Genomic DNA, 11,032 nt, shown 5'->3' with positions numbered 1-11,032 from the left:
TGGCGTTTCACTAATTTTCATACACATGTTGAACGATTCCGAAAAAAATTGAAGGTACGTGTGAGTTGGGAAATAAAAGGCTTATTTTGCAAATCTTATCTTTTACCCCCAAAACTCTAGCTGTATATTAGTGCTATTCAAAACAGTGGGGAGACTGTAAGACGATTTCGAGCATTCGTCACATTTACTTCAACCTACAGTTCACGAACCAAAAGGCTCACTCGCCAGCCTACTTGTCCGGACCCATCTTTGAAGTTTTCTCAATATTTTTTTCAATGAATAGCAGAAGAACACCAATTATCGACCCATCACTTATTTTCATCCCATTCGTAAGATTTTAACCCACTCCATATGACAATTTTGAATTAGAACAGCATTTTTTTAGATTGAAAATTAGTTCTGTTTTCCTAAAAGTAAACAGTTTTTTTTTTTGCAAAATATTTAAAACATGAACAGTTTGTTAGCGATTGTTTCTACAAATACAAATGAAGTTAAAGTCACTAGAAAAACACACTTGAGCGTTATGGAGACGCATGGTATTTTATTACTAAGTAAATAATTAACAGCAAGCTAATTAAACTATTCAGAGCTGCGGAAATAAAAACGAATTTTAAAGTATAAACCCTATTAAGAGCATATTTTTCACACGATAACGAGGTTTGATTTCAACCCTGGTCTTCTCGTTCATCACGTGAGAGTCAATGCCTATCACCCTCCTGCTACTGGTTGTAGAATGTTTTGCTGGCTGTTCTCATCCTTCTTGCAAACCAAACGTGAGAGCTCGCAGAGAAAACCCGATCCATCTCCAAAACCACCGAAACCGCTTCTCTCTGGCTTGTGGAAATTCATTCAACTTTTCAACTTCGTTCCCATCTGATTTTATTCCCCTCATCGTGTCGTGTACTCCCACAACATTGACCGAAAACGAGCGAAACCGCCGTGCCGAATCCCTAGGACGAACTGTTGTAGATCCAGATTAGGATTCCCAGCTCGATGTTCAGTTCGGTGCGAACGTTTGGACGGAACGAAAGCTTTTCCTGTCGAGCTGCATCGTCGCTGGTCTCATCAGTACAGAGGAGTATAGTTCTGCATAGATCCCTACAACTGTGAACCCACCGGATTAGTGTCTGTGTTCGTGTTTGACTGTGTTGGTGTGCATTTTGCCCTCTTTTTCCCGGCATACCGAGGGGGATATATCCCACCGTTCGTTAAAGTTGACTGCTGGACCGGAAAGTCGGCCGACGGTTGAGTGTTGAATCACGCAGTAGGCAGCCTCTGCAATAAAAACAACATTTGGCAGGGCCTACTACTGCTGGAGCGGGCTGCTTTCCGTTTACCGGAAGCTATCGCAGTAGGCGGAAGGAAGGTACCGTGCGGCGGGCTCGTTAATCTCCTGCTGCCAAAGGCAAGTGCTTCGGAAGTCCGCTTCTCAGTTGTATCAGTGCAGGCAGTCGATTCGGTTCACGCGAAGGGGTTCTTCTACGGAGACCCAATTACAGCTGTGAAGGTTGATTTGGTGTGAAGGTTTTCAGGTGCAAAGTTCTGAATAGAGCCACCGTTTAGCGGAACCATGACGGTTACCGAAGCTGTTGACTACGGTCAACGCTTTTGACCTTCCGCGAAAGAAGACCGAATTAACGACACCAAAAACGCTGGTAGGCGTTTTTGAGCGGCGAAAATTGAATTATAATGCTAAACACAATTCGCGGCTCGAGGAAGGACGCCCCCGCAGCAAATTCAGCCTAAAACCGTGAAATTTAGAAGAAAAGAAACCCAGAAAAACTCCAAGTGGCAACAAATCCCCCGCGGTGGAACCACGATTGCCACATTTCAAAGTTGTGTCCATTGTGTTTCGGGGAAAAGCGGAGAAAACTCGGAAATTGAAACAAAAGATTTTCAAACCGTGAAGCGAAGAAGCGATCTGCAGAGGAGCTTGGAGAATACCCACCGGGTAATCGAAATTCTGAAAAGCACCTAGCCGTGTCAAGTGAAGTGCTAACATAACGACGGCGGGGGTTAAACAGGAAGCTTTGAGGCTTATTGTTTGGAGAATTGGCTAGTGGTTTGATTCAAAGTGGTAGCGAAGAATAACGATTCTGAATTGAGTTTTTTGGGGAAGAAAATTTGAAACTGGCGAAACCAGTGAAAATAGTGACAAGTGGTATCTAGTGTGCAAACCGAAAGCTGTAACAATCACGTGAGGCCAAAATGAAGGTGCTTCAATTGGGAGGACTTTGTCAGCTGATCTTCTTGGTGAACGCATTGGTCGTTTGTTCAGCGGAGATTGCAATTTCTGGTGAGTTATACGTGATACGAGAAACGGTACACTTTTATATCCCTGAAGAAGGCCAAGTCCAATGGCCGAAACGTTGGATTTAAAAACAAACGTAGCGTTTTGATTCATCCGTAAAGCTAAATATGCTGTTTCGCTCAAGAAAAGTAAAGAAATTCCTTAACTGAAAGGGTCAAGAAATTTCCTACAGAGAGCCCCCTTTGATGTGACATTTCTTCTCAACTGCGTACTGCGATCAGAAAAAAAGTGATTTTCTTGACCATTTCTTGGGAGAAATTTTCCACGCATCGCAGCAAACCGGCCTTAAGACTGAAAAGCCGTTAATTTTAGAAAATATAACTATAACTAAAGCTATCTTGTTATTTAATTTAAAAATCAAACTTTGAGTAAGTTTCTGGACGAAAAGCTACTTTTATTATAGTATAATAAAATAATTCAGTCAACTCTCCTTAACTCGAAGAGACCATCGAGTTAGGGATGTGTCGAGTTATAGAATACAAAACCAGTGCAAATGCAATCCAAGGGACCATCGAGGTAGCCATGAAAACCACTATGGTTCTCTTACTCGATATCGAGACACCGAATATAGAGTAAAGCCTGGTTTGCTACTGACAAGAAAAGGAATCGCCTATCTCGATGCGTGGAAAATTTCTTCCCAGAAATGGTCCAGAAAATCACATTTTTCTGATCGCAGTACGCAGTTGAAAAGAAATGTCATTTCAAATGAGACTCTCTGTAGGAAATTTCTTGACCCATTCTGTCAAGGAATTTCTTTACTTTTCTTGAGCTTAACAGCATACTTAGCTTAAGGGAGAGTTGACTGTAATAATAAAAACTTTTGGAACATGAGCGTAGTTCATAAAGTTTTGTAGGTACATGTTTTATAAGGTAGGGGAAGACCTTCACTCATCAAGTTTTTGATTTTGTCATAGGGAGTTGTACAAATTTGTTCATTTCTTCAAATACTCCATTTTAAGTGAGACGCTTTAAAATTCCATCTGAAATTTGCTACCCTTAGATTTATCGAGTTTTTTTTTTAACGGGACGGGTTGTGAGACTCACGAGCAGCATGTCTTCTTCTTTTCTGGCGTTACCGTCCCCACTGGGACAGAGCCTGCTTCTCAGCTTAGTGTTCTTATGAGCACTTCCACAGTTATTAAATTGAGAGCTTACTATGCCAATGACCATTTTTGCATGCGTATATCGTGTGGCAGGTACGAAGATACTCTATGCCCTGGGAAGTCGAGTAAATTTCCAACCCGAAAAGATCCTCGACCGGTGGGATTCGAACCCACGACCCTCAGCTTGGTCTTGCTGAATAGCTGCGCGTTTACCGCTACGGCTATTTGGACCCCTACATCCTAATTTTGTAGCAGCATGTATACCCGGACAATCAGAAGTCGCTTATGAATTAACGTAAAAACTCGTTCACTTGTACAAATTACGGCTCCATCCCATTACCCCGAACGCCATTACCCCGAACGCCACTACCCCGAACGCCACTACCCCGAATGGGTCACTACCCCGAAAGCCATTACCCCGAACGCCACTACCCCGAACGCCACTACCCCGAATGGGTCACTACCCCGAAAGCCATTACCCCGAACGCCACTACCCCGAACGCCACTACCCCGAATGAGCCATTACCCCGAATATTATGAGATACAGTACAGCATCTTGTTTTGCGTGCAAAAATGCGTCTCTAATGAAGGCTGGTAATTAATGGCACGTAAAATTCGTCGGTATAATGTTCATCATATATTTATTCTTTAGAAATATCTTGATGGCAACTATATTCCTCTCATTCTTTCTGAGACAGTGCTTGTTTATCAGCTCAGTGGGCACCTTCGCAATTCAAGGGTTCATTCACAAATTTCATTTCGCCAACAATTGCCATTTTTAACACCTACCCACCCCCTCGTACTTTTTTTTTGTGTGGAAATTCTACATATTGTGAATGGGCTGTAACATTTTGAGGACAACCACCCACAAACTTTTTTGCTCCCTTCAGCGTTACGAAATTTGTGAATGGGCTTTAATAAAATAAGCCTTTTATTGACTGAAAGGAATTCGAATCCATAACCCTCAATATGGTGTTGCTTAACAGATGCGTAATCACCGGTATTTGGACTTGTTGGTGGTGTTCATATTCCAATTTTATTTTTGAACAAATATTTTTTTCTTATGAATATAGGTTGTGTCATAGCATCACGTTGTTACAGTGATCATTCACGTCATAGCTGCAAACATTTCACCAGAAATTTGCCCTTCTTTTTTAAATAGGCTGTTCTTTCACGTTTTTGTTGGATAAGCTAGTCACTAATATTTCCATATAGAACAGCTTTTTATAAAGGAATATATCTTGAAGACATTCACTAAAATGAATCCTGCTATAATTCTAATCGGAAATTTTCCCTTTCTATTATCTTCTTGTATAAAAACTTTCATAGATTTACCACCACTTCATTATCTTGAATCAAAAAAATATGTTTTTTGTGGTTATCTCACAGAAATTCAAATTAATGATCCCACAAATCAACAAAAGTTCTTACTGTAGCGTCAATCAGAGGCCGCCGATTTTTCTAAAATGTACAAGTGTACAAGTGCGATAGCGGAACGGTCGTCTATTAGGTTGTTTTTTGGGCGGGTTCCATAGAACAACTTTTGCAGCGACTATCTCAGGGTGAACTTCCATTACCATCGTTTACGAAACAAAATCTTTAAGAAGATCTTAATCATAATGCCCGACACCTATAAAATGAGTAAAGGAAGTGGCTACCGACGTCCAATAAGAGACTTTACTACATCCTAATTTTGTACATATTATAGCTATCCTTTTCATAATAAATTCACCCTTCTTTTCGAAATAGGCTGTTCTTCAGAGCATTGCAATGTGACTGTGTGAATCTTCCCAAAATTAGAGGACAAAACTTAGTGTGTAAAAATTATTTGCTGAACAACTAGCTGCTTTTTTATCTTCTAATATTTGAAAAAAACATTTTTGAGCCAAACTCGTGAAATACTCAAAAGGAATCGTACAATTATCTCCCCACTCTCTAACTAGAATATGTCTCAAAATGTTGTCCGTTCGGGGTAATGGCGTTCGGGGTAGTGACCCATTCGGGGTAATGGCTTTCGGGGTAATGGCGTTCGGGGTAGTGGCATTCGGGGTAGTGGCGTTCGGGGTAGTGTCATAGAATCACAAATTACATCACCCCGGTACAAAACGGTGAGTGATGAGTTTTCTCGCATTAAACGCTAATTTCTGACATCGATACATTTTGTTTCGTTTCGTATAGGGTAGAAGCACCGGTTTCAGCCAGCCTAAAAGAAAATGTTTTGAAAACACTTATGGGATGCCCTATTTATACTGTAAATATGTTAAATGTTATTGATGATAACCTGCAACTAAATGTCATGGAAGTTTTCCAAAATTTACTATATTTGCGAAGGCTCAAGCGCTTTTAAATATTACAGAATCAGTTTGATCATGTAACTAATGTAATTTAAAATAAATAGAAATGTGTGAATTTTTTTAGATTCTTATTCTGGACGCTTTCTTAGTTTTGCCTCATATTTCGGACACTTTGATTCTAATTCTGGACAGCTCATGGAAACCATAAATAGAAAAGTAAAATCATCAATTAAAATCGGTAAACCACTAAAGAAACGTGTAAAGCAGATGGACATTATAAATTTGCATTCGTATTTATGGAAATTACTAAAACGAGTCTCGAAATTGAGAATTTTTTAACGGCAAAAATTTAAACATTTTGAGTGAAATGTTTTCCACACAAGATCCGGAAGCTTTTTGAAGATTTGAAGCTGTCCATAATATGAATCAAAATGGTACCTTGTTAAGTTTTTTTTCTCTCGGGTTTCGATTTTTCGATCATGTTGTACTAAGTTTTACAGTAAAATCGAATTAAGCTTCCACTGTAAATTCATTGTAGTGTATTAAATAAAAAAAAAATATGACATAAATCAGCACCGCAAATTCAAAAATCATTCTTATTTCTGGCTTTAATCTATGCTGAATTTGAAACGTCTTGTGTGAACTAAAATAATATGGCATGAAAATTAAACTCAGCAAGTGCCACGATTTTGATTTAACAAAAAACAATTTACTATTTGATACTTCCTTCTTTTTATAAGCAAACTGCAAGTTTTGATAACTTCTTCTCATCCAATTTTTGTTCACACATGCTTTACACTGCCATTATATTGAGTAAGATTGCAATGTACAACAGAGCTAGACTCGGTCGAAATGATCAGTGAGCCAAGTGCAGCAAAGAAGGACGAAAAGCAGCAAACAAACGTAAACTAAAATTTCTAAATTAGTCGTTGAAGCAACGTGCAAGTAAAAAGGTAAATGTGAGTGTTCAAATTCACCTAGTTATCCAGATTATTCTGCTTTAAACATTATTCCACAATTCGTAATAATATAAACAGAGCTCCGTAATTATTTATAGCACTCTAGCCAATGTAAAATCAGTTAATTGTGGATAACTTCGGTGAGATGCAATGTCGTCAACAACAATTGAACATAATTGACGATATTAGAATGCCCCTTTGATCTAATTAAAAATAGTGTTTCTGATGGCTAGGCCTCGAAAAGGGCGTAACTTTTAATTTGGTCGATCTTGTGGTTAAAAGTTCTGCCCAGAGGTGGAAAATCATCATACAAAATGACTGGTGATCTCAGATTTTTTGGAGTCTGGGGAGTACCTTGACAGTAGAGGCTCGTTATAACGATAATATTTGTAGAGACAAAATCTCTTTATAGCGACATTTTTCAGTCCCTTGAAAAACATTTTAATGTTAGATCTGTTCTCTAAAACGACTTTTCTCTATTACGACGGTCCCTTGCCATGTAGTTATACCAAGCTTCGACTGTATGTCAACTTCACATTTGTCGTATAAGGCCTTTTGACGATATTTAATACGGAAATATATCACTTTTTAGCATCACATACCGCAAAAAATGATTTCGCCATACGTACATTTTTGTTGTCTTTTTCCAAACATTTCCAAATATTTTGTTTTGAGCAAGATCAAAAGTCCTTGCATCATTCAATCATATTTATCAAGCACTAGAATAGGAACTAACTTCATTGAACAAGCGTCGAAGTAATGAGAACCATTAAACAATTTTCAAATTTACTATTCCATCCATGAATGCGTTATTGTTAACGCTGTTTTTATGCGTTTTTCTCCTTCTCTATCCACCCGTATCCATAGGCCTTTTCACGACATAGTGAGTTTCTTCACTCACCAAATTACGCATTTTTCAAAGTTCTAAAAGTGTTTCTTAGACTACTTTGATGAGAAATTTGAATTGAAAACTCTAGAGCCAGAAAACCAGTTTTGTTCGGACCACCCTATGTCACCGTATGAAAAAAGCTCTAAATTGGTCAATTTAAGAGATACAAAAAAACTTTTTTTGGTAAAGTTGCTTAAAATTGAATGGTCTACAACTTTGCTGAAGCATATATAATATAATTTCTACAAATAAGAAAGTTAGTTACACCATTTCTATGAAAATGTGGTCCACCCTAATTTTCAATAACACCAAACAAAGGGCTTGACTAATACAAACTACTTTGTAGAAGACCGTTTTTGTCTAATGTTTCATTCTAAAGCTCAAAATGCATCTTTCCGCATAAAACTGATTCCTGGACCACTGTGCACTGAGGCAAAAATACTTAGGTTTTCCATAAATCAAGACTTATGAACCAGCCAAATTATGGTTTCATTGCACGCTTAAACATTTCGAAAATGGGATCATAAGTTTCATAAGTGAGAGCTTTGAATTCTTTAACAACAATTACTTGAAATATTTATCATAGCAATCGCTAGAAGAACTACTCCGCTTTCGATGTTGGCTACAAGTTAATCGAAAACAAATCACATGCAATGTTGCCACATTTCTATCTGTACCGAAGGCTCAAAAATCTGTTTTATCTGTACCACACGTTAAAAATCTATACCCATAATCTGTACCACATCCAATATAAATTGCTGTACCAAAATCTTAAAATCCAAATAAACTTAGAAATTTGAAGTAGTTTTTATTGAAATAATTTCACCTATTATATAATTATTTTTAAATTATATGGAAATTGTATCCTTCAATCATAGTTTTGTGAAAATTAGTTCCAAATTACACGCATCTTTAGGATTTTATGTCACCAAAAATGCCAATTCCAAAAATCTGTACCAATCTGTACTTTTTCATGAAAATCTGTAATCTGTACCGTACAGAATCTGTACCAGAAACTGTCCGAAAATCTGTACCTTTCCAGATAAATCTGTACTTGTGGCAACACTGATCACATGTTATCAAAACATGTCAATTTTTGTGCACACCTGAAATAAAAGGCGAACAATATTATCGATTGGTGTGAGTCAATACCATTGCGTTTATTACCGAATTTCATTGATTGACTTATGAAATTCATTACTGAAATTCTTCACCAAAATCATAAGTAAAACTTACAAATTTCAACAATAATCGTTGTGACGCCAAATCATAATTATTCCTTAAGAAATTATTAAGTTTTTTTTGCCTCAGTGAAGGTCTAGCATGTGATAGGCCACCCAACTAGAAATTCTATCACCAGATGGCGCTAGTGAACATGCTGTATATTGATCGCGGGTATCTCAGGATTGCGATATTATAGCAAGATGGTGTCTTCGGCAAAGCTGTTGAGTAGATCAAGGACTAAACATATGATGTGCCATTTGATTTGGAATTCTTCCACAAAACGGGGCTTGTCACCACGCATTTTTTCGAAAGCAGATATCTTTGGACCCTGATTCCTAAACAAATGATCCTGAGGTATTCTCATTACTAAGAAATGAAAATCGCCTGAATGCGAAGTATCTCATGTTTTAAAAATCATCCAACAAGTGGCGCTAGTGAGTATGCATATTTATGACTGCTAATATCTGAGTATCCCGATTACATCTAAAGATGAAGTTTTCGGCTAAATGGTTTAGTAAATCAAGGATGAACTTGTGACCGGCCACACATGGTTTATTCTATCCAAGGCTAAAGTATGTTTAACGGCGCTATTCAGCATGAAAATTCCATAAGTAAATACTTCAGAATCTTAACTACAGTCAAACTTCCAGTTGATATGTAAGGGATCATCGACTCATGGGAATATTGAGTCATGGAACAGATATTCTTTGGGAAGCAGATTGAAGGTAGCATCATAGCAATCATGATTTGGTTTTTGTTTCTAGTATGCATTCATAAGTCGATAACGAGCTATGTTTGGCTGTATTTAGAAATATGTCGTACTCCACTTCGTTCCATGAGCTAAATGACGTTTGAACCATTTTTAATCTGAACGCTGGCAAATTAGCGGAGTACATATCAAAAAGTGTTCAGATTAAATGTGGTCAAACCAACGGGGGTACCCGGTATGTGTCAAAGGATACAAACTCTAGTGGAATTAAATGGTACAGTACTAAATTCGGCTATAATTCACTTAAGGGTATTTTACTACACTACTTGAAGTTCAAGATTATCAAGAAAGAAGGGTTTATGCACTAAATTTGTTTATATAGACAAGCGTGAATACTGGAATCAAAGAACTGTTAGACGCGATTCCAATCGAGCAATCGAGAAAGGCCTTTTTACGAGATGTTTCAAATCAACTGATTCGGAAGGTCTTTGACAGTCTTGTACACGGAGCCGCAAATCAACCCAACTTTGACTTCTTTTGACGCAATTCGGCTCTTCCGTGGGATAACCCAAATTTGGGTTGACTGATATATACCTATCGTTAGGTTGTTTTCATTTGACAACGGCAAAACAAACAACCCAGTGCAAAAAAAATCTACCCAGCGTTAGCTTTCGAAGTCTCCGTGATGGGTAAAAACAACTTAACGTTAGGTAAACTCGAAAGAACCCAAATTTGGCGCTCTTGTATATATCTTTTAACTTTTTTTTATAAACATTTTTATTTGACCCGCGCGCGTACCTCGCGTAAGCTTTTAATTTACGCGTGTGCAAAATGAAGTGTGGTGTTGTGAACTGTACACAAAACGACAATCGTTTTCTTTTGCCTGCATTGGCGTAAATGAAATCACCACGAAGAAATTTACGTACCTTCATGTTTCCTTTGTGCCAAGACTGTCAGGATAAATTCATTCCTGAATTTAATCTTAATGAACTGTTCACACTTTCAAACATATCTCGGAAAGTATTGGACATTCATTGACAGCAAACCACAAATCAGCAACTAATTTAATAGCCTTAGTGCTATGCATGATGAAACGCTGACACATTTTGAACAAGAAGGGTAGATCTTGTAATAGACCCAACACCCGGATCAATTTGAAGGGGTTTTGAACGCGTTTTTTGAGTGTTTGCAAAGTGCGTGTGCTCAGTACACTAGGGCGACCGACGGTGGGTTAAAATTGTGGCAGTTACATGAAACAGAATACATGAAAAACTTTATAAGCCTACTCATGAAATTAAAAAAAAAATCTCTGGAAAGCTTTGCATTACATACTATCATTCTTGAAAAACATTTTATTTAAATTTGGTATATGCTCAGAAATATTTAAAGGATTTAACTGCAAGTATTGAAGTTTTAAATCATCCAAGAACTTCCCGAAGAAAAGCCTGAGGATCTACAAAATCTATCACCATAATAACTAACTGTTTGATAAATAGTACTCATCCTGTAGACTCATATTATTGGGCTGGATGAATTGATTAGT

General features: G+C 37.7%; 1 protein-coding gene across 2 annotated transcripts in view; it reads left to right on the top strand.

Moving 5' to 3' along the window:
* The first annotated feature begins 1,001 nt into the window (after window positions 1-1,001).
* LOC5572587 overlaps window positions 1,002-11,032 on the top strand; it is a 362,784-nt gene continuing 352,753 nt past the window's right edge. For both annotated transcript variants that reach the window (XM_021857377.1, XM_021857376.1), the window contains exon 1: window positions 1,002-2,296. In XM_021857377.1, the coding sequence (XP_021713069.1) occupies window positions 2,209-2,296 (88 nt within the window). In that variant the 5' untranslated portion in view covers window positions 1,002-2,208. The remainder of the gene's footprint in view (window positions 2,297-11,032) is intronic.

This window comes from Aedes aegypti, chromosome 1, assembly GCF_002204515.2.
Source record: "Aedes aegypti strain LVP_AGWG chromosome 1, AaegL5.0 Primary Assembly, whole genome shotgun sequence".
Taxonomy (NCBI): Eukaryota; Metazoa; Arthropoda; class Insecta; order Diptera; family Culicidae; genus Aedes; species Aedes aegypti.
This window is presented reverse-complemented; position numbering and strand designations above follow the sequence as displayed.